This window comes from Nerophis ophidion, linkage group LG08 (genome assembly GCF_033978795.1).
Source record: "Nerophis ophidion isolate RoL-2023_Sa linkage group LG08, RoL_Noph_v1.0, whole genome shotgun sequence".
Lineage (NCBI taxonomy): Eukaryota > Metazoa > Chordata > Actinopteri > Syngnathiformes > Syngnathidae > Nerophis > Nerophis ophidion.
This window is the reverse complement of record NC_084618.1, coordinates 27272569-27297529: the sequence shown is the minus strand read 5'-3', so window position 1 is coordinate 27297529 and position 24961 is coordinate 27272569. Positions and strand designations below refer to the sequence as shown.

Sequence of the window (24961 nt, the reverse complement as noted above, 5' to 3'; positions counted from 1 at the left end):
GACCCCGATAGGGAATAAGCGGTAGAAAATGGATGGATGGATGGGTTTTATTATGTAGTGAACCGTTTGAGATTTAGTCTGTAAAAGTGCAAACGTGAACGATAAGTCATCAGTTCATACGATTTTTTTACTTAGTGTTATTCTAAGTCTGCATCACGTGACTAACAGACTGCATTCTAATTGGCTGGCGACAAATAACGATTGTTTTGAGACGTGTTTTATGGTTGTTGCCTTTTCGGTCATCTTTCTTCATATCAGCGTATATTTACTATTTTTAATGTTATTCAAAAATATAAAATTGGCTTACTTGTGACACTGGCTGTCATGGTATGTTCCGTTAGATGTGATGGACGTTGTTGACTTGTTCGTGAAGCACGTTTATTTTGCCTGCTATTAAAATCCAGTCCACAAGGTGGCAGTAGCGTGGCATATATGACGTGTTTTTTCAACCCCCAAGCCGACGTCATCTCTCCGCGACACGCCAACCCGCAGAACAACTCGCCGAAATCAACTTTTCATGCCGCTTTTATGTAGTTTTCTGTAAGTTGGAGGTAAAAGTGAAATAGTTTTAATTGGAAATCGACTGAATGAAAGTCTTATTGGGAAAAAAAGGTGCGTATGAACAGTTTGCGAGAAGGCGGAGTAACGCCACGTTAAAATTGTATTTTTTTTTTCGTCACCATTTTTCTTTTTCACGCCCTAAAAGTGTTCATTCAGCATGAATGAAGAAGGTAAGACCTAACATTTTACATATTGTCACTCATATAAAACACCCATTTCTACTTGACTGTGTCTGACATAATGTAACATTGCGAGTAATTGTTATAAAAAGCACCTCCCCGCTACCCCAAAGAAGGGACAAGCGGTAGAAAATACATGGATTTAATTTCAATACAACCAGTAAATAAGTTACATTCAAACAATGTGTCTATACATCACGCTTTTGCAGGACATCATGTCTATGTGCAAATTGTAAATAGAAAGTACATTAAAAACCTGTTTGTGCTGTCAGAGCTGGTGGAGAACTTCCGGGCTCAGATGAGGAACGATCCGGATGTGGCGTCCGCCGTGGCCGCCATCCGCACCCTGCTGGAGTTCCTGAAGAGAGACCAAGGTGGCGTTAATATTCCCGCTCAGGTATATTTACACCATCGTGACTTTCTGGTTGGTCTGATCCCGCCTCGTCTTCCCGTACAGGTGAGACCCTCCTGGGACTGGGAGAGAGTCTGAAGTGGGCCACGGATCGTCTGACCGCCGTGGATTCATCCGTGGCCTTGTCGTCTGGCGGCGAGCTCTTCCTGCGCTTCATCAGCCTCACGTCGCTGGAGCACCAGGTAAACGCGCGCTAATGTTCTACAAGCCTAGATCTACACACTACTACACAATTCAATGTACGATGTATTGGTTATGGGGTGCTGCAAAGCAAGGAGAAAAACCCAAAACCTAATAAATCACACATTTGATCGTTTGTTGTGTGGAAAATGCGTTATTTAGTGAAACCCACTACTACCCATCATGCAGTCTGATCGTTTATATATCAATGATGAAATATTAACATTGCAACACATGCCAATACGACCTTTTTAGTTTACTAAATTGCAATTTTAAATTTCCTGGGAGTTTCGTCTTGAAAACATCGTGTAATGATGACGTCACGGGTTTTAAGGAAATATGAGCGCTGCGCACACACACAGCTAAAAGTCGTCTGCTTTAACCGCATAATTACACAGTATTGTGTTGCTGAATCTTTTGCAATTTGTTCAATTAATATTGGAGAAGTCACAGTAGAAAGATGGAGTTGGGAAGCTTTAGCCTTTAGCCACACAAACACACAGTGATTCCTTGTTTAAAATTCCGTGAGGTGAAATTTTACTATGGATCAGAGCGCGGCCAAGCAAACATGAATCACGGCGGAATGTCAACCAGCAGGCTTCGGTGAGAAAATTGTGGTAAAAAGTTGCTTCTTACCGGATATCAGCTGAGCTTGTGCCGTCCATAGCTGCCGTCGACTTCCCTGAGGCACTGCGCGTCAAGACACCCGTGGACACACCTCCGACTATCAGGTACTATTAAACTCACTAAAACACTAGCAACACAATAGAAAGATAAGGGATTTCTCAGAATTATCCTAGTAAATGTGTCTAAAAACATTGGAATAGCGTTTTTTTTTTTTTTTACTTTTTTTTTTTTTTTTTTCTAGTCCGTCGCTATCAATATCCTCAAACACAAATCTTTCATCCTCGCTCAAATTAATGGGGAAATTGTCGTTTTCTCGGTCTGAATAGCACTTTTTGTTGGAGGCTCCCATTAAAATCAATGTGAATATGTGAGGAGCCCCCACACTTGTGACGTCATCGTCTGCGACTTCCGGTAGAGGCAGGGCTTTTCTCTTAGCACCGAAAGTTGCGAACTTTATCGTGGATGTTCTCTACTAAATCCTTTCAGCAAAAATATGGCGATATCACGAAATGATCAAGTATGACACATAGAATGGACCTGCTATCCCCGTTTGAATAAAAAACATCTCATTTCAGTAGGCCTTTAATGCGTACCATATAATATAACCCCCCCCCCCACGCTTTGATCTTGGGCACGTTGATATGGCCTTTTTTTAATATCTCAATATTTTTAGGGCATATCAGGATACATGATATATATCTCGATATTTTGCCTTAGCCATGAATGAACACTTGATGCATATAACCACAGCAGTATGATGATTCTATGTGTCTACATTAAAACATTCTTGTTCATACTGCATTAATATATGCTCATTTTAAACTTTCATGCAGAGAGGGACACCAGTACTAAGTCAATTGACCAAAACTGTATTTATTATTCAGTTATTAAGAGGTGGCACAAACATTCATGTGATTTCAAAACAGAAAGTGCAAGATTGTCAGAGACATTTTAAAACAAGCTATGAGTCCACTTTTGTGCATGATGTCACTAAGATGACATATAAAAACAACACTTAATTAAAGTGCACTTTTTGTACAGAATGCCACTACAATAGTTTAAAACAAATAAAGTGCACTTATTTGCATAATGACATACAAGATATTTCAATAACTGTCAAATAAAAATGAGCTGCATAATAGGAAATCAGATAGTGTATGTCCTTCGCTCCTGCAAACATTATCTCCTTCTGTTGTTGAATTTTTTTTTCATACAGTGTTGATATGGAAATGGTTGCTTCGGCATTTTGTGGGTGTGGCACCGAACAGAGATGTTGACATGCAGAGTTTCAAGTACTCTTCATTCTCTAGCGGGTGACTTTTCAAATAATGCTACTTATTAGCAGTAATGCTTTTTTTTTGTAGCAACGCTTTTGCCCCACCCTTGACAAATTACGGTTGTCTGTTTGACATCTTTCCGTTTAAATCCAAACCACCGACCCCCGCTGTTTTTCTTGGGAATTCATTCTTCCTTCATTTGTTACCAGATTCTCACCTTTTTTCTCTCGTATTACCACTCGCACCACAGCTAACGTTACCCATGCTGCTACCTCTCTGCTCCGCGAGGGCGTATATGTATGTGATGTATTTTAGAAGATGCGCTTGTTTTATGTCTCTGTGAGAAGGAGAGGAAAGACAGAGTGATAAAACCCTGTAGTGTAATGCCAAGAAGCTAAAAGCAACTGCGTGAGAACATATATTTGAATATCACGATATAGTCATTTTCTATATCGCACAGAGACAAGCCCTACTTTGAACCCTGTGGCGAATTAAACGTTGCGGGCTGATTTATGGATAAGGTTTTCTACTAAACAACTAGTTTTAATATAACACCAACAGAGACACTGAAAAGGAGGGTTATTTTTTGTGCTACGGCGTTATCCTTCGAACGATTTCGCCCACTGCAGGTGCTGCAGGTTGACAGATACTTCCTGTTTTGTTCCTTAAACCGGAAGTATAACCATTCATAGCGTTTTTTGCTCAAAAGTAGAGGTGTTCGATAATGGCTTTTTTGCAGATATTCCGATATTGTCCAACTCTTAATTACCGATTCCGATATCAACCAATACTGATGTATACAGTTGTGGAATAAACACGTTATCATGCCTACCTTTGTTGTGATGATGCCCTACTGGATGCATTAAAAGATGTAACAAGGTTTTCCAAAATAAATCAACTAAAGTTGTGGAAAAAAATGCCAACATGGCACTGCCATATTTATTATTGAGGTTTTGTTGATCTTGAGTTAAGCGCTAAAAGTAAAAAAAGAAATACCGTATGACTTATTTTTAACACTTCTATGAGTGGAGCCTTTTTGGATCCCAGGGAATTTTAGTGTTTTAACCTCTTAAGACCCAAGCTGTTTGTTTACATGCTTTTTCTTATTTCTCTTTGCTATTTGGGCTTATTGGACCCTAATTAAAATAAAAACTAAGAATCATCTTTTTATATGATGTACTTAGTCCATAAGTAACAAACGTATACTTCATGTTTAGTGACATGCTAATTTTTCCAAATTCCATTGTACGTTATACTCTTCTGACACCACCAGAAGGCAGTGTAAGTGTCCACATAAGTGGCCATAAGACCCCAATTAAGTAGTGTACACATATTTGGAAATAAAGCTAAAAGGTGCTGTCCACACATGTGGCCAACTAAGCCAAAGAAAAAAATTTAATGAATATTTTGGGGCGGCAAATATTGCATATTTTGTATTTTTGCCATAAACATGGTTTTCTTCAACAAAAAGGGCATAAAACACGAAATAGAGAAAACATGTTAAATCTAGAGATAAATGTGAAGTTGATCCAGAGATTGAAGCGTTAAAAAAACAAACAAAAAAAACCCCTTTTGATTTCAAATGTTTATGTGTGCCCAAGTCAAAACTTGAGGTTAGCCCTAATGATTAAAAAAAAAATCTAAACTTTTTTGGGGATTTGAAAATGTAAAATATCCAAATGGCCTCTGTAAGGTTTGGAAAAAGTTCTAAAAGCATCCGTTTGATCTCAAACAACCACCTGGATGCCTCTTTGCTTGCCATGGTGGTTGCTGGCACCACACAGGAAGCAGAGTTGCTCATTTGTACATTTACTGCTAGTAAAATGTGATTTTTATCAGACTAAACACTCACAGGCCCCAATGTGACCTCAACCTCACTTGCATGCAAACTTTGATAAAATGAAAACACAGGAAGTTGACCTGGAGGCCATTGCTAGTACGACGGCGTGGCGCTGTGGGAGAGTGGCCGTGCGCAACCCGAGGGTCCCTGGTTCAATCCCCACCTAGTACTAACCTCGTCACGTCCGTTGTGTCCTGAGCAAGACACTTCACCCTTGCTCCTGATGGGTGCTGGTTAGCGCCTTGCATGGCAGCTCCCTCCATCAGTGTGTGAATGGGTAAATGTGGAAGTAGTGTCAAAGCGCTTTGAGTACCTTGAAGGTAGAAAAGCGCTATACAAGTATAACCCATTTATCATTTATTTATTTACAAAATAAAATAAAAATCGCAAGACTTTGAAAGTTAGTTTGTTAATATAATGTATAAATGGATGTATATAGTGTAATATATTTGGGAGGGCTGTAACCTTTTTATTAGAGGTGTCCGATAATGGCTTTTTTGCCGATATCCAATATTCCGATATTGTCCAACTCTTAATTACCGATTCCGATATCAACCGATACAGATATATACAGTCATGGAATTAACACATTATGATGCCTAATTTTGTTGTGATGGCCTGCTGGATGCATTGAACAATGTAACACGGTTTTCAAAATAAATCAACTCAAGTTATGGAAAAAAATGGCAACATGGTACTGCCATATTTATTATTGAAGTCACAAAGTGCATTATTTTTCTTAACATGCCTCAAAACAGCAGCTTGGAATTTTAGAGCATGAGCAGGTTGAAGTGGGTGGGGCTGGGGTGGATATATTGTAGCGTCCTGGAAGAGTTAGTGCTGCAAGGGCTTCTGCGTATTTGTTCTGTTGTGTTTATGTTGTGTTACGGTACGGACGTTCTCCAGAAATGTGTTTATCATTCTCGTTTGATGTGGGTCCACAGTGTGGCGCATATTTATAACAGTGTTAAAGTTCTTTATACGGCCACCCTCAGTGTGACCTGTATGGCTGTTCAACAAGTATGCGTTGCATTCACTTGTGTGTGTGAAATGACATAGATATGTGACTGAGCAGTGCCTTTAAGGTTGATTGGCGATCTGTACTTCTCCCTACGTCAATGTACCACTCCTTACAGCGGCATTTTAAAAAGTAAAACATTTTACTTTTAGAGACCGATACCAATAATTTCCAATATGACATTTTAAAGCGTTTATCGGCCGATAATATTGGACATTCCTACTTTTTATGGCTGTTAAGACAACAAGACACGGACATGAGTGTGGATCTACGTTAGCTTTATTATTCATCTCGCGTGTAGGCAAATGCGCTACAGTGTCAATTCCGATCTTCCAACAGTCAACAATATTCACATATTGCATATAGCCTTTTTTTGCGCACTAATGACGAGTGATGCACCGAAAATAGTGACTAAATATCTATTTCCGCTGGTGACTGCATCTTTCCAGCACACATGAGTGACCTATCTCGTCCGAAGCTCATAAAAAAAAAATCAGATACAGGTCGCATTGCGTTTAGACCAGGGGTCTCAAACATGCGGGCCAATTGCGGCCCGTGAGATGTTATTTTGCGGCCCGCACTTTGATATGACAATTTAATATATGTGCGGCCCGCGAGTTTAATATGAACAGAACTTGACAGCGTCATACTTCCCAAAGTTCACGGGAGTCCCTTTAATATCAGGATATCTATTCTCTGGTAATCCCTGCCGATTTTTACCCAATCAACAATACTCAGGGGGTGCCGCAATGGCACTGTTTTTAACGCCCTCTCAATCCTGTACAGACAGAGTGCAAGCCTATTTGATTGTTACATTTGACTGAGCAGTACACGTGTGATGTTGCAAGACATATTTGGTCAACAGCCATACACGTCACACTGAGAGTGGCCGTTAAAAAAAACTTTAACACTGTTACAAATATGTGCCAGACTGTGAAACCACACCAAACAAGAATAACAAACACATTTTGGGAGAACATCCGCACCGTAATACAACATAAACTCAACAGAACAAATACCCAGAATCCCATGCAGCCCTGACTATTCCGGGCTACAATACACAAATCCACGCTACCACCAACCCCCCATTCCCCAACCCTCCCTACTTGCGTCGGTTGAGGTTGTGTAAATTGCAGCCCGGGAGAGTTTGAGCTGCAAGATGTTCTGGGTATATGTTCTATTGTGTTTAAGTTGTGTTAGGGTGCGGATGTTCTCCCAAAATGTGTGTGTCATTCTTGTTTGGTGTGGGTTGAAAGTGTGGCGCATATTTGTAACAGTGTTAAAGTCGTTTGTACGGCCACCCTCAGTGTGACCTGTATGGCTGTTAAGTACGTCTTGCAGCCACTAACGTTGTTCTGCACAAGTCCCACACAACGTGATTTAGAGTTGTCACTTTAAAGTTAAAGTTAAAGTACCAATGATTGGTGTGGCGAAATTACTCTCTGCATTTGACCCATCACCCTTGATCGACCCCTGGGAGGTGAGGGGAGCAGTGGGCAGCAGTTGTGTTATGTGCGCAATGACGAGTTGTAGAGCACTAGTTCTTTTATAGATGGTACGCTATGTGAAGGTATGCCAAGGGTTAAGTGAGATTTATCAGAAACATTCTAAAAAATAGCAGTCAGTCAAATATACTTAATACATATATTTATTGGATAAAAAATACAACAATGCAATATTCAGTGTTGACAGCTAGATTTTTTGAGGACATGTTCCATAAACATTGATGTTAAAGATTTCTTTTTTTGTGAAGAAATTTTTAGAATTAAGTTCATGAATCCAGATGGATCTCTATTACAATCCTCAAAGAGGGCACTTTAAGTTGATGATTACTTCTATGTGTAGAAATCTTTATATATAATTGAATCACTTGTTTATTTTTCAACAAGTTTTTAGTTATTTTTATATCTTTTTTTCCAAATAGTTAAAGAAAGACCACTACAAATGAGCAATATTTTGCACTGTTAAACAATTTAATAAATCAGAAACTGATTATGTATTTTACTTCTTTATCTCTTTTTTCCAACCAAAAATGCTTTGCTCTGATTAGGGGGTACTTGAATTAAAAAAATGTTCACAGGGGGTACATCACTGAAAAAAGGTTGAGAACCACTGTTGTAGAGGATGTTAAAGGCAGTGCAGTCACGGCAGCCCTTAATAATGTCGGCCGGGTGAAAATTGGGACAAATTTGGGATAATGGTTGCACCGGTAGATTGTCGGGAGGGTTGGCTAGGGCGGGAAATTCATAGAAGGTGAATTCATTAAAAAGTGCATGTTAGATTTTTTAAGAAATCTTTTCTTGCGGCCCACCCTCACCCAGTTTCTGCATCCAGTGGCCCCCAGGTAAATTGAATTTGAGACCCCTGGTTTAGACTGAAGTCACATTTGAAAAGATCAGATTCCAATCGGATTCAGGACTACCTCCCGATGTGGCGTGAGTCTGATGTTAAAAGATCGAATTTGGAGCGTTTAAGTTAAAGTACTAATGATTGTCAATCACGCACTAAGTGTGGCAAAATTATTCTCTGCATTTGACCCATCTCCCTTGATCACCTCCTGGGAGGTGAGGGGAGCAGTGAGCAGCAGCGGTGGCCGCGACCGTGAATAATTTTTGGTGATTAGACTGGCAAAAAAAATCAACATTGGTAATGTTACTGGCTGAAGTTTAGAATGTGTCCACCACATGAACCAGCAGATGGCGCTGTTTTCTTCCTTTCCAATATTGATGAATTACTGTGAATTGACTGTTATGTAAAGCTAAAAAACGCTGAAGCAGGTGTGGCCCCGTGGGCCCATTTGCAGTCTGCAGAATTTTTTTTTTAACGGCCCGCCGCACATTTTAAAAAGTACCATTACAAAAACACACAAAGTGGAGTAAAAGAGCAAACTGGTGTGATGTAATAGTAAGAAGTTAAACATGTTGACATTAAAAACTAAGCATGAAATAAGCTTTTTCAATGTTAAGACAATATCAATACAAGAACGATACTGATAACCAGAGGTGTGGAATCGAGTCACATGACTTGGACTCGAGTCATGAATTTAATGACTTTAGGAGGTTAGAGTTGACAGGACAAGTGGACAACTTGGACTTGAGCCATTTGATTTGACAAGACTTGCTACTTTCGCCAACACCCAAAGATTAAAAAGTGCAGGACTTTGGACTTGACTTGAGACTTTCCAGTCTTGAGTTTGGACTTGACTCGGGACTTGAGGGCAAAGACTTGAGTCTTACTTGTGACTTGCAAAACAATGACTTGGTCAATAACTTATTAATGTATTATTTTTCTAATCTAATTTATTCATCTTTCTTTTGGCTGGCTTTGGGGCAGCTTCTCGAACATTGATCACAATGGCTCTCAATACACCGTCATAGGCTGTTAAAGTTTGATGTCTTGAAGCGTGATGAGCCTTTTTTTTTTCCCGCCGAATGTCTTGGAACATTCGGTGCCAATAGCACGCAAAATGTCTTATTTCTGAAACAGTGCGGTAGTCCCAAAGGAAGGTCATCTTGGTTTACAACAGGCCTGGGCAATTATTTTGACTCGGAGGGTAAAACTTAGAGAAAAAAATGAGTCTAGGGGCTGGGATATCTGATTTTTAGGAACACTAATACAAAACCTCACAATGATGTCTGATTGAATGCTATAAACCAGGGGTAGGGAACCTATGGCTCGCGAGCCAGATGTGGCTCTTTTGATGACTGCATATGGCTCTGGGATAAATCTGAGCTGACATTGCTTAACACGATGAATAATGAATAATTCCACTTGTAATCACAGTGTTAAAAATAATGTTCAAAATATAAAACATTGTCATGCATTTTTATGTTCAAGAAGTTGGTAAGAAGTCATTTATTTATTATTGGTTAGGGTGGGGCGTGCCCTCCAGGGGGTTATTCAGACAACCAAGCACTGACATGAGAGCCTGTTTCAGGGTTACAATATTGTTTTTTTTTCCAATAAGTCTCTCAGTTGCTTTCCAGCAATTGTCTATTTCTCTTTCGTTCTCGCTCGCGCTCTGGTTTCTATCCCCAAGCCCATCACTCCTCCTGGCTGCTGCTTATAACATAGCGACATGTGATCAAATAAAAAGTCCCAGGTGGGCCGTCTACGCACCTGTCGCTGATTTTGAGGCCGGTACTGGCAACACCCCGCTTCGCTGCAGGCCACGCCCCCTCCACAGTTAGCTTCAGAATGACAATATTATTACAAAGAATAAGAGACCTCTCTAGAAATGTTGGTCTTTCTTAAAAATGCACACGTTTTGTTGTGTTCAGTGTTAAAAAAATATTATATGGCTCTTACGGAAATACATTTTAAAATATTTAGCTTCCCGACCCCTGCTATAAACGTTATGACAGACCGCCTAAAAAACATAATGGAATTTATAATTTTTTTACACCCAGAATGTACATGAAAATAAAGAATGTGGGATTTACAATATTGACTGTGAAGAATAAAACACTGAATATTGACGGCGTATGAACATCACACCCCCTCTCGATCGACATCTTTTACAATCACGCAAAATGCAACAAACACGGCAAAATTTGAACGCGAAGGGGTAAAAAAAAAAACGCCTACAATTTGATACATCTAATACATCACTAAACTTTAGAACTTTGTTGTAAAAAAATCTCCTTCCATATCTGTCCCTGACACCTGCATTTCAGGCTGGCTGCTCTGGAAACACTCTGTGGAAACGCTCCCCACCCACACTGCTTGGTGCCTCTTCTGAGCTGCTGTGATTTGGATGACCATAGTAACTAGTATTTCATGCAAAAGCACATATTCCAACCATCAAAATACTTTGTATAGTTCAAGAATTACAGTCATTAGAAAACATGACTGCACATCAGAATGGCAGCTACACTTTCCATTTTAAAGATCTAAAAATAATATTTGGGAATGTCCTGCGGGCCAGATTGAAAAGTTTAACGGGCAGCATGTGGCCCCCGGGCCTTAAAGGGGAACATTATCACAATTTCAGAAGTGTTAAAACCTATACAAATCTGTTCCCAGTGGCTTATTTTTTTTTTTTTTCCTAAGTTTTTTTCAAAATTTTATTCATCATGGAAAATCCCGAAAAAAGGCTTTAAAGTGCCTGATTTTCGTTATCTTTAAATCCATCGTCCATTTTCCTGTGACATCATTTAGTGATGCCAACATGGCCTATAGCACAGCAAGCTATAGCGACATTAGCTCGGATTCAGACTCGGATTTCAGCGGCTTAAGCGATTCAACTGATTACGCATGTATTGAGACAGATGTTAGGAGTATGGAGGCAGATAGCGAAAACGAAATTGAAGAAGAAACTGAAACTATTGAGTGAATAGCTGTTGACGCTATTCAGCGATTGCCTTCGATTGAGTGTCGCAGGATATCCATACATCTCTGTGCCATGTCTGCCTTAGCATCGCCGGTAAAATGTGCAGACCAAACGATCGGTACCTTCGCATCTTGTAACACTGGAGCAACTTAAATCCGTCGATTGGTAAGTGTTTGTTTGGCATTAAATGTGTGTGGAGAGAGGCTAGATGCAAATATAGCTGCAAATGTACATAACATATTAGCATCAATTAGCATGCCGTGCTAATCGAAGCACACTCCACGTAAGTCAACTTGAATCCGTCCCTGATCGTGTTGTTACACCCTCCGACAACACACCGACGAGGAATGATGTCTCCAAGGTACGGAAAACAGTCGAAAAAACGGAAAATAACAGAGCTGATTTGACTTGGTGTTTGTAATGTGTTTGAGAAAATGGCGGATTGATTACTTAGGTGACGTCACAACGAGAGCGAATAATAGAAAGGTGTTTAATTCGCCAAAATTCACCCATTTAGAGTTCGGAAATTGGTTAAAAAACATATGGTCTTTTTTCTGCATAATCAAGGTATATATTGACGCTTACATAGGTCTGGTGATAATGTTCCCCTTTAATTTGCCCAGGTCTGGTTTAAAATGACTTCAGGGTATGTTCACGACGCGGGTCGAAAAAAAGAAGCGCTTGATTTGCTCACCCAAACCCACTTAAGACGGATAATATCGCAGAGTAGTAGGGGTATTTTTTTTATTTGCCTTTCAAATATTTAATCAAAGCCAATATTATATATTTACCGTAGTTTTCGGATTATAAAATGCTCCGGACTATACGTCGCACCGGGCGAAAATGCATAATTTAAGAAGGAAAAAAACCTATATATGTCGCACTGGAGTATAAGTCGCATTTTTGGGGGAATTTTGATAAAATCCAACACCAAGAATAGACATTTGAAAGGCAATTTAAAATGAATAAAGAATAGTGAACAACAGGCTGAATAAGTGTACGTTATATGACGCATAAATAACCAACTGAAAAGGTGCCTGGTATGTTAACATAACATATTACGGTAAGAGTCATTCAAATAACTATAACATATAGAACATGCTATACGTTCACCAAACAATCTGTCACTCCTAATCTACAAATCCTATGAAATCTTCTTCCTCGATGTCGCTTCTAAACAACTCTGCCAACTCCAAAGGTATGGGCCGCTTCCTCTTGTCGTTTTCTGCTGCATATTTCACTACGTCCAGCTTGTAATCTGCCGTACATGATTTCCTTTTCGTTGCCATTTTTGTTCAGCCCTTCTCAGTTTTTATAAATTACCGCCAACGATGAAATTACCCATTTTAGTAGCTACGGCAGTAGCATATAGCAGTTAGCATCCGATGACCCACAATGCACTTCTGCCATGACGCTGTCCCGCCGAATTCTTATTGGTTGACGTGTGTGTGACGATTGCTGACATTTTCTTCGTCTCTTCCGCGAAAGAGATAAATAAAATATTTAATATTTTACGGTAATGTGTTAATAATTTCACACATAAATCGCTCCGGAGTATATGTCACACCCCAGCTAAACTATGAAAAAAACTGTGATTTATAGTCCGAAAAATACGATGTATACAAATGGCCCCCGGATATTTAGATTTTTCAATGTGCAGCCCTGAGTTGAAAATGTTTGGACGCCCCCATTCTCTAAACCAGTGGTTCTCAAATGGGGGTATGTGTACCCCTGGGGGTACTTGAAGGTATGCCAAGGGGGTACGTGAGATTTAAAAAAAAATATTCTAAAAAGAGCAACAATTCAAAAATCCTTTATAAATATTAGGGCTGTGAATCTTTGGGTGTTCCACGATTTGATTCAATATCGATTCTTGGGGTCACGATTCGATAATATATAGATTTTTTCGATTCGATTCTCAATTCAAAAACGATATTTTTCCGATTCAAAACGATTCTGTATTCATTTGATACATAGGATTTCAGCAGGATCTACCCCAGTCTGCTGACATGCTAGCAGAGTAGCATGTCAAACTTTTATAACTGTAAAAGACAATGTTTTATCAACTGATTGCAATAATGTAAATTTGTTTTAACTATTAAACGAACCAAAAATATGACTTATTTTATCTTTGTGAAAACATTGGACACAGTGTGTTGTCAAGCTTATGAGATGCGATGCAAGTGTAAGCCACTGTGACACTATTGTTCTTTTTTATTATTTTTATAAATGTCTAATGATAATGTCAATGAGGGATTTTTAATCACTTTTATGCTGAAATTATAACTAATATTGATACTGTTGTTGATAATATTCATTTTTGTTTCACTACTTTTGGTTTGTTCTGTGTCGTGTTTGTGTTTCCTCTCAATTGCTCTGTTTATTGCAGTTCTGAGTGTTGCTGGGTCAGGTTTGGTTTTGGAATTGGATTGTTATGATATTGCTATGTAGTGGTTTGTTGGATTGATTAAAAAAAATAAAAAAAATTGATTTTTTAAAAATGAGTATCGATTCTGAATTGCACAACGTAAACGATTCGATTCATATTCGAATTGATTTTTTTCCCACACTCCTAATAAATACATTTATTGAATAATACTTCACCAAAATATGAATGCAAGTTCATAAACTGTGAAAAAAAAAATACAACAATGCAATATTTAGTGTTGACAGATTTTTTGGGGGGGACATGTTCCATAAATATTGACGTTAAAGATTTCTTTTTTGTGGAGAAATGTTTAGAATTAAGTTCATGAATCCAGATGGATCTCTATTACAATTCCCAAAGAGGGCACTTTAAGTTGATGATTACTTCTGTGTATAAATCTTTATTTATAATTGAATCACTTGTTTATTTTTCAACAAGTTTTTAGTTATTTTCATATCTTTTTTTCCAAATAGTTCAAGAAAGACCACTACAAATGAGCAATATTTTGCACTGTTATACAATTTAATAAATCACAAACTGATGACATACTGCTGTATTTTACTTCTTTATCTCTTCTTTTTTTTTAACCAAAAATGCTTTGCGCTGATTAGGGGGTACTTGAATTAAAAAAATGTTCACAGGGGGTACATCACTGAAAAAAGGTTGAGAACCACTGCTCTAAAGTGTATGAACAATAATGACTTTCTGTCATTCAAACAGCCTAGTGGGCGTGGCCATCCTGTTTGTTTTATTGGCCTAAATGCTGCAGATTTCTGCCTGGTAACAACGTCATGTGACACCTTTGTTTACATTTGATGTACGCCAGTTAATTGTGTTACTTTGTGAAGGGCGGAGCTTAAGATGACAACTCTGGTGTTTATGCACACAAATGGGTCTTTAGTCACTGAAGAGTTTGTACCGATTGTCCCACCAGGATCTGTCCCGCTGCAAGAAGGTGATGGAGGAACGAGGAGAGCTTTTCTTGGAGAAGATCTCCATGTCCAGAAGCAAAGTGGCTAAGCTGTGTCACACCTTCATCAAAGATGGCGCGGTAAGTTTTTATCTCAGAGGGCATGTGTGATGTAGTAAATGCAATGCATTGTGGGTCTTGCTGGCCTTTAAATAACTTATTGCAGGAGTTCGTGCTTAAGATTATTTTTTTTTCTCTTTTTAACAACTTCAAAACATGATGCCTGCCACAATCAGGGTCATAGTCCCTTTCAGGGGAAAAAAACGAATTGCTGAGATTTTTCAAACCAATTCGGCTCTTCCAAGCGAAGTCGGGTTAAGAAGCTAATAAAGAGACGGTGCATAGCCTGAATTACAGCCGTCTGATGAGCAAACATGACTTTTAATGGTACATGTTGGTGTGTTCACGGCATTTTCACACTGGTACGTTTGTATCAAAGCATGTTTGATTTTGTTGCACACGTAGCTGTTAGCGGGCAACAAACAACGTAGAGTTGTTTGGAAAAAAGCATCTTGTCTATTTATAGTCTTGGATTAGTATTTTTACTAATTACCGTATTTTACGGACTACAAGTCGCAGTTTTTTTCATAGGTGCGACTTATACTCAGGAGCGACTTATGTGTGAAATTATTAACACATTACCGTAAAATATCAATATTATTTATTCACGTAAGAGACTAGACCATGGGTGTCAAACTCTGGCCGCCGTGTAATTTCATTTGTCCCTTGAGGTAATATCAAATTAAGATTCAAGCTGGCCCGCCGGTATTATACAGCGGCGATGCCTCTGTAACACTGCATTCACCACTGATACTCATACTTGCCAACCCTTACGATTTTCCCGGGAGACTTCCAAAGTTCAGTGCCCCTCCCGAAAATCTTCCGGTGCAACCATTCTTCTGAATTTCTCCCGATTTCCACCCGGACAACAATATTGGGGGCACTGCCTTTAGCGTCCTCTACAGCCTGTCGTCACGTCCGCTTTTTCGTGCCGGTCCAGTCTGATAATATATGCTGCTTTAACACACACAAGTGAATGCAAGGCATACTTGATCAACAGCCATAAGGGTCACACTGAGGGTGGCCGTATAAACAACTTTAACACTTTTACAAATATGCGTTGTTTGGTGTGAAGCCACACCAAACAAGAATGACAAACACATTTTGGGAGAACATCCGCACCGTAGCACAACATAAACTCAACAGAAGAAAATACCCAGAACCCCTTGCAGCACTAACTCTTCCGGGACGCTATAATATACACCCCCGCTACCCCAATTTTTATTTATATGGATATTTTTTTACTCATTATTATAATTTGAAACTCAATATTGTATGTGACTATAAAGCTGCATAAGCCTTGCTTGTTCAATATTCAATGCAAAACTTGTTTGGGTCCCTATTAAAAGGTTAATTTGTTCAACCTTGGCCCGCGGCTTTGTTCAGTTTTAAATTTTGGCCCACTCTGTATTTGAGTTTGACACTCCTGACTTAATTGAACGGTTTAAAAGAGGAGAAAACACAAAAATAATGAAAATTTAATTTTGAAACATAGTTTATCTTCAATTACGACTCTTTAAAATTCAACCGAAAGAAATTAAGAGAAAAACTAGCTAATTCGAATCTTTTTGAAAAAATTAAAAAAAGAATTTATGGAACATCATTAGTAATTTTTCCTGATTAAGATTAATTTTAGAATTTTTATGACATGTTTTAAATAGGTTAAAAACCAATCTGCCTTTTGTTAGAATATATAACAAATTGGACCAAGCTAAATTTCTAAGACAAATCATTATTTCTTCTAGATTTTCTAGAACAAAAATTTTAAAAGAAATTCAAAAATACTTTGAAATAAGATTTAAATTTGATTCTACAGATTTTCTATATCTGCCAGAATCATTTTTTTGAATTCTAATCATAAGTTAGAAGAAATATTTCACAAATATTCTTCGTCGAAAAAACAGAAGCTAAAAATAAAATTAAAATGTATTTATTATTCTTTACAATAATAATAATAATAAAAAAAATACTTGAACATTGATTTAAATTGTCAGGAAAGAAGAGGAAGGAATTTAAAAGGTATGTTTAAAAATCCTAAAATCATTTTTAAGGTTGTCTTTTTTTTCTCTAAAATTGTCTTTCTGAAAGTTATAAGCAAAGTAAAAAAAAAAGAATTTATTTACAGTAAACAAGTGAAGACCAAGTCTTTAAAATATTTTGTTGGATTTTCTAATTCTATTTGAGTTTTGTCTCTCTTAGAATTAAAAATGTTGAGCAAAGCGAGACCAGCTTGCTAGTAAATAAATAAAAAATAAAAAAAATAGTGACAGCTCACTGGTAAATGCTGCTATTTGAGCTATTTTTAGCTCACTAGGTTAATACCCCTGTACTAGGTCATAAAATCAGTGTCAGTTGAGTCGGTCCATAGCTTGCTTGCCTGTAGGGGTTTTTAATGTCCAGCAGATGTCAGTATTTAGTGACACAGTATCAATACAGTTTTGCAATGAGTAGAAACTCTTCATGACGCCTCACTAATATCACTTGTCGCTGGATTCCTCGTGCTCTTAGTCCTTTGGTATGCGCTTCCATTAACGTAGCAATAGATGCAGAATAGTTATTCTTCCTTGCATGCAGACGATCACGATAACAGTGGCCTCTGAGTTCTCCATTCTTGCTTGTTTCTCTGTTCTCGTTTCATGGGCGGGTTGTTGGTTGTTTTGCAGCAGTGGTTGAGGCGCTAAAGTAATACGTCATGGGTAGTAGGCAGATATACATTACACATGTTTCTTATATGTATATGTGCGAAACTGTAAAGGAAACGTCTCCATGGGATAGGGTAGTTTCTTTAACTAAACTCGAATGTGTGGTAGCTCTGAGAACAAGGTCCTGAGAACTACTATATGCAAATCAGGCTAATGAATCTTTGCATTCTGAAATTTTTCACCGGTAAAAAAAACTGACTGCGTTGACAAAAACCGGGACAAGTTTAGCTTTGAAATGTCTCTTGTCCATTGCATCATTTCCACCAATGTATTTTATTTTACTAGATTAAATTTACTTAATTTTATTTTGTACAGTCCATTTCAATCCAGTTTGTTGATCGCTCTTGTTACCGCAGGTACAGCACAGCCATGTATGAATGTGCAAAAGTGCAATATATTTATCTGTACAGTAATCTATAGCTGTGCCTTATTGCTCTTCTATCCTGAACTACCATGAGCTAATGCAACAACATTTTGTTCTTATCTGTACTGCAAAGTTCAAATTTGAATGACAATAACAGGAAGTGTAAGTCTAATGTAAACAGAACCTGCGTCCAGCAAAAATGGCTACCTGGTCCCCACAATGCATTGCAAAGTCACATGCCTTTTCAAGAGCTGTAAGACTTGCTGATGTGTCTTTGCTGCCTGTCTTCATCACAACAGAAAATCCTGACACATTCCTACTCCAGAGTGGTCCTCCGCGTGCTGGAAAAGGCGGCGGGCGAGAACAAACGTTTCTCCGTCTTCGTCACAGAGTCGCAGCCCGACGGCACCGGGTGAGCGCGGCTAGTGTTTATTTTTTGGGGGGCGGTTTAAATCACATGTCCGTGTCTGTCAAGGCGGCAGATGGCAGAAGACTTGAGGAAGCTCAACGTTCCTGTGACCGTGGTCTTGGACGCGGCTGTGGGGTAAGAAGGCACAATGGACGTAAGTATAGGGACATACTTTATGACATAAATTGGATGGCGTGTGTAAGGTACATCCTGGAGAAGGTGGATCAGGTCATCGTGGGCGCGGAGGGCGTGGTGGAGAGCGGCGGGATTATCAATAAGGTGTGTTGCAGGAAGTGGTCGTGTTTTGTCAGTCCACAGATGTTTTGATGTTGGCACAGATTGGCACCTACCAGACGGCGGTGTGTGCCAAGGCTCACAACAAACCGTTCTACGTGGTGGCCGAGAGCTTCAAGTTTGTACGCCTCTACCCTCTCAACCAGCAGGACGTGCCGGATAAGTTCAAGGTGGGGGGTGGGTGCCATTCTAGTCTTGGAATTGTAGATCTCACGATGTCTTTGTTGTCTGTCCCGGCAGTACAAAGTGGACACGTTGAAACACCTCCCCAACCTGTCCGAGGAACACCCGCTGGTGGACTACACGCCCCCCTCCCTCATCACCCTCCTCTTCACCGACCTGGGCGTCCTCACGCCGTCGGCCGTCAGCGACGAGCTCATCAAGCTTTATTTATAAACAGCATTAAACGGCGTAAGACGGGAACGTGTCCGACTTTTCATCAGTCACGGTCTCGCGAGACCCCTTTCTCAAAGTCCTCCTCACAGATTTGTCCCTTCTTCAGTTTCTTGAGGAGACGAGTGTCACTCAGAAGCTCCTTCATGTCGTCGTCGTCCACGTCAGAGCACTGAGGACAAGAATGAACACCATCAGGATAAGAAGTTAAGGTACTTATTGGGTTTGAGCAGAAGTGTCAAAATGTGGCCGGGCAGCTAACTTTTTAACGGCCGGTGACACATTCTAAAAGTACAATTATTTAAAAAAACAACAACACTGGAATAAAAGTTTAAACAGAAAAAGTTGCACTTTTGACTCTAATAACACAAAGCAGCCATGCAGGCTGTTTTTTTTTCTTTCTTTAAAGCTGTCATTGCTCAAAAAATAATAATGGATCAAAATGGTTGTTATGAATTATTAACCCATTCAAGGCTCCAATTATGTCACATCAAATATTCCACTTTAAAATATTTTTGGTGGAACACATTACATATTTTGTGTTGGCCATATAGAAAACATGATAAAACATTCTGTGAAAAAAACTGTGAGTATTTTTTTTTTTAAAATAGCGACATATCTGAATTTGATTAAGAGATTTAGGTATTTAAAGTAAAAAACAATGTATGGCTTAGCTTTAACACTTATTAGTGGGGACATTTTAAACCCCAAGATTTTTTGTGACATTTTTTAAAACTCCTTGTTAAAAATGATCAATGAATCAAAATCAGTGTTATCAATTTTTGATGTGGTTAAGGCTTCAATTACTTAAATTTACATAATTTGTATTTTACCATTACAAAACGGCATTTTCTAAAACACAAAGGGCATGAGACATTTTTCTTTATGTAAAAAAAAACCCAAGGTAGATCCAGAAATTTATGCATTGACATTTTTTAAATAAATTATTATTAAATAATGATATATTGTGTATGGATATATGTATGTATGTACTGTATATACAATATATATAATAATATTAATTAATTTATATTAACATTTTTATGACTGGTTTCCGGGACCATACTTGACCCCCAAAAGGAAAAAAAAAGTGATACTGTCCCTGGAAACTTTTGATTTCTCAAAAAAAGTTAGGACACCCCTAGTTTTGAAGGTACCTGCTCGTGCTTCCTCTTGGCAGCGTTCTTCTTCCTGCGGTCCTTCTTTGCTTTCTGTTTGGACCAAGCTTGGTTCCTCTGAGACTTCTTCTTGGGCTCCATGGTCTCGCGCTTCTCCTTGAGCTCCACCAGCATCTTCTGCCGCAGTTTCTCCCTCTGCTTGTCCTTGTACCGGATGGTCTCAGTGTCCAGCGCCGCCGCCGGGAAGTCAGGGAAGGTTTTCCCGCGCAGTTCCGGCATCTTTGGCAGGCGCAGGAGACCAAATCCACGAGCCACCGCGGCAAAGTCCAGATCTAAAAAATAAAATTGAGCAGAATGTTGACAATTTTGTGTTCGACTGCCACAATAGCGACTTCTGTTTCACCTTTGACCCTGAAGATGAGGCTGCACTCGTGTTTGTTGTAGGCCTGCACGAACGACACAAAGGCCCGCATGCCTTTATCAAACATGGCGCGGTCAGCCAACGCCATGGCCTTCACTTTCGGCAGCACGTCCACCACGTCCTTTATGGGGAACATCTTTTGCAGCGGGCACTGACCACAAACCATCAGTTTATCTTCACTTTCAAAATCAATATGCCTCTCACTCAATATGCCGTTTTTTTTCTTAGAGCTAAACTTACTTTTTGGTTGATGGACAGGAAATTGACGTATGACTCCTCCATTGGCAGCAAGAACACCAAAGCGTTGCCTTGGTTACCTATCCTCGCCGTGCGCCCGCATCGGTGGACGAACGCGCTGAAAGACAAAGGAGACACAACGTTGAAGCTAACGTGCTAAATTAGCAGAGTTGAAAAAAGCATCATATTGATAATGTATTAATGGTTATTGTGAAAAACATTTAATCACCAATATCAGATTTATTACAAATCTGTTATCGGTGATAAAAAGTGTGTTTTTATACTTTGTGAGCACGATAAAAAGGACTTCTGTAAATTATTGAAGTACTTTTTATCGTGCTCATAAAGTACAAAAACACACTGAAATCTTTTAATCAAAACTGTAATAAAAAAAGGATATATATATTTACATATACATAAGTACATATATGCACTAATATACATACATAAATGCATACATACAAACATGCATTTGTGTATACATACATATACACAAATATAAATATGTATATACATACAGGGCTCTAATTTAACCGCGACCGCCCTCGTCATTTGCCATAAGCCCTAAAAATGTTTGCAACATCAGTGGCAAGAACGTGTCGTGACTGCCCCTAACTTTTTAACCTGTTGATGGACGAGGAATGTAACAGTAAACAGTATAATGATAAGTTGTGATAAAATTCCAGACGCGTAGTAATACCATCAATTTTTTTAATTACCGAAAAAACATCCTTTAATAATGCATTTTAGGAAACACGAAGTGTTTATATGTCTGTGTATATACATATATATATATGTATATATATATATATATATATATATATATATATACATATCAATCAATCAATCAATGTTTACTTATATAGCCCTAAATCACTAGTGTCTCAAAGGGCTGCACAAACCACCACGACATCCTCGGTAGGCCCACATAAGGGCAAGGAAAACTCACACCCAGTGGGACATCGGTGACAATAATGATCCAGTGGGACGTCTGTGACAATAATGATTATGAGAACCTTAGAGAGGAGGAAAGCAATGGATGTCGAGCGGGTCTAACATGATACTGTGAAAGTTCAATCCACAATGGATCCAACACAGTCGCGAGAGTCCAGTCCAAAGCGGGTCCAACTCAGCAGCGAGAGTCCCGTTCACAGCGGAGCCAGCAGGAAACCATCCCAAGCGGAGGCGGCTCAGCAGCGCAGAGATGTCGAGGCGGATCAGCAGCGCAGAGATGTCCCCAGCCGATACACAGGCAAGCAGTACATGGCCACCGGATCGGACCGGACCCCCTCCACAGGGGAGAGTGGGACATAGAAGAAAAAGAAAAGAAACAGCAGATCAACTGGTCTAAAAAGGGAGTCTATTTAAAGGCTAAAGTATACAAATGAGTTTTAAGGTGAGACTTAAATGCTTCTACTGAGGTGGCATCTCGAACTGTTACCGGGAGGGCATTCCAGAGTACTGGAGCCCGAACGGAAAACGCTCTATAGCCCGCAGACTTTTTTTGGGCTTTGGGAATCACTAACAAGCCGGAGTCCTTTGAACGCAGATTTCTTGCCGGGACATATGGTACAATACAATCGGCAAGATAGGATGGAGCTAGACCGTGTAGTATTTTATACGTAAGTAGTAAAACCTTAAAGTCACATCTTAAGTGCACAGGAAGCCAGTGCAGGTGAGCCAGTACAGGCGTAATGTGATCAAACTTTCTTGTTCTTGTCAAAAGTCTAGCAGCCGCATTTTGTACCAACTGTAATCTTTTAATGCTAGACATGGGGAGACCCGAAAATAATACGTTACAGTAGTCGAGGCGAGACGTAACAAACGCATGGATAATGATCTCAGCGTCTTTAGTGGACAGAATGGAGCGAATTTTAGCGATATTACGGAGATGAAAGAAGGCCGTTTTAGTAACGCTTTTAATGTGTGCCTCAAAGGAGAGAGTTGGGTCGAAGATAATACCCAGATTCTTTACCGTGTCGCCTTGTTTAATTGTTTGGTTGTCAAATGTTAGAGTTGTATTATTAAATAGAGTTCGGTGTCTAGCAGGACCGATAATCAGCATTTCCGTTTTTTTGGCGTTGAGTTGCAAAAAGTTAGCGGACATCCATTGTTTAATTTCATTAAGACACGCCTCCAGCTGACTACAATCCGGCGTGTTGGTCAGCTTTAGGGGCATGTAGAGTTGGGTGTCATCAGCATAACAGTGAAAGCTAACACCGTATTTGCGTATGATGTCACCTAGCGGCAGCATGTAGATGCTGAAGAGTGCAGGGCCAAGGACCGAACCCTGGGGAACTCCCCACGTTACCTTAACGTAGTCCGAGGTCACATTGTTATGGGAGACACACTGCATCCTATCAGTAAGATAAGAGTTAAACCAAGACAGGGCTAAGTCTGACATACCAATTCGTGTTTTGATACGTTCTAATAAAATATTATGATCGACGGTATCGAAAGCAGCGCTAAGATCGAGGAGCAGCAACATAGATGACGCATCAGAATCCATCGTTAGCAATAGATCATTAGTCATTTTTGCGAGGGCTGTCTCCGTCGAGTGATTTGCCCTGAAACCGGATTGAAAGGTTTCACATAGATTGTTAGACGCTAAGTGTTCATTTAACTGCTCCGCAACAATTTTTTCGAGGATTTTTGAAATAAAGGGAAGGTGAGACACCGGTCGGTAGTTTACCATGAGGTCAGGATCGAGGTTAGGTCTTTTAAGAAGAGGATGAATAACCGCTTTTTTGAATGCTAGGGGAACAGTGCCCGAGGAAAGTGATAAGTTTATAATATTTAGCACTGATGGACCTAATAATACAAAGAGCTCCTTGATCAGTTTCCCAGGAAGAGGGTCAAGTAAACATGTTGTTTGTTTTATTCCATTTACACGTTGTAACAATTCCTCTAATGTTATTTCCTCAAAACGAGAGAAACTATTTTGGAGGGCAGTATCCGCCGTATATACCATCGTATCAGTGTTAATAGAACCCCGTTGTAGCTGGGACGCATTGTCTTTAATCTCCTTTCTAATGACTTCAATTTTCTTACTAAAGAATTGCATAAAGTCATCAGCTGAGTGGGTGGAGCTACTGGAAGGAGTCCCTTGTTGGGTTAGCGATGCTACCGTACTAAACAAAAATTTAGGATCGTTTTTATTACGGTGGATGAGATTTGAGTAATAATTAGCTTTAGCTAAGGTAAGCATGCGTTTATAAGTTATTAAACCATCACTCCATGCTTGATGGTGCACCTCAAGTTTAGTCGTGCGCCATTTGCGTTCCAGCTTTCTGCATAATAATTTCTGAGCTCTAGTTTCTTCTGTAAACCACGGGGTGCGCTTTTTTGGAGCCTTTTTTAACTTTAGCGGTGCTATGTTATCAATGGTTTCGCGCAGGGCGTCGTTAAAGTTGTTAGTGAGGTTATCAATAGAGCCCACATACTTTGGGAATGGTGCCATTACCGAGGGCAGTAGGTCAGCAAGAGTTGTCGTTGTGGCCGTATTAATGTTGCGGCTGCTATAGCAGTTATTATTATTATTAGTTTGACGAACATGCGTCTGAACCTCGAATTTTATAAGGTAATGATCGGACAATACTTTAGTATACGGGAGTATCGTAACTATGGAAGCGGTGATACCCCTGACAAGCACTAGGTCTATCGTATTACCGTTGCGATGCGTGGGTTCATTTATTATTTGTGTGAGACCACAGCTATCAATTATAGTCTGGAGCGCTACGCACGGTGGGTCCGATGGGGTATTCATATGGATATTAAAGTCCCCCATTATGATTATATTATCGGCGTGTGTCACTAGATCAGCAACGAACTCTGAGAATTCATTGATAAAGTCCGAACAGGGCCCTGGGGGGCGGTAGATAACAGCCAGGTGTAGAGGCAGCGGTGTGACAGACCTCATAGTAAGCACCTCAAACGATTTATATTTATTATTTATGTTAGGACTAAGGTTAAAGTTTTCGTTGTATATAAGTGCGACCCCCCCACCCCTTTTAAGCGGACGGGCAATATGCGCATGTGTAAAGTTAGGAGGACATGCCTCATTTAGCGCAAAAAAGTCGTTTGGTTTAAGCCAGGTTTCACTGAGACCGATGACGTTAAGATTGTTGTCTCTGATAATA

General features: G+C 39.5%; 2 protein-coding genes across 3 annotated transcripts in view; one reads left to right on the top strand and one right to left on the bottom strand.

Moving 5' to 3' along the window:
- Positions 1-429: 429 nt before the first annotated feature.
- Positions 430-19390, top strand: eif2b1 (eukaryotic translation initiation factor 2B, subunit 1 alpha). Of its 2 annotated transcripts, XM_061908166.1 has the most exons (10): positions 434-731; positions 1013-1114; positions 1198-1334; positions 14789-14905; positions 18250-18362; positions 18426-18494; positions 18563-18638; positions 18698-18823; positions 18894-19064; positions 19156-19390. In XM_061908166.1, exons 1-9 carry the CDS (start codon positions 719-721, stop codon positions 19047-19049), a joined length of 909 nt encoding a protein of 302 aa, XP_061764150.1. In that variant the 5' UTR covers positions 434-718; the 3' UTR covers positions 19050-19064; positions 19156-19390. The 2 variants fall into 2 exon arrangements, with proteins under 2 accessions (XP_061764149.1, XP_061764150.1); XM_061908165.1 differs by having other exon boundaries at positions 430-731; positions 18698-19064.
- Positions 17250-24961, bottom strand: part of ddx55 (DEAD (Asp-Glu-Ala-Asp) box polypeptide 55) — a 27412-nt gene continuing 19700 nt past the window's right edge. Inside the window, exons 11-14 of the mRNA XM_061908163.1 lie at positions 20826-20940; positions 20568-20736; positions 20204-20496; positions 17250-19218 (exon numbers count right to left, since the gene is read on the bottom strand). Of these exons, the coding sequence (XP_061764147.1) occupies positions 19093-19218; positions 20204-20496; positions 20568-20736; positions 20826-20940 (703 nt within the window). The 3' untranslated portion in view covers positions 17250-19092. The remainder of the gene's footprint in view (positions 19219-20203; positions 20497-20567; positions 20737-20825; positions 20941-24961) is intronic.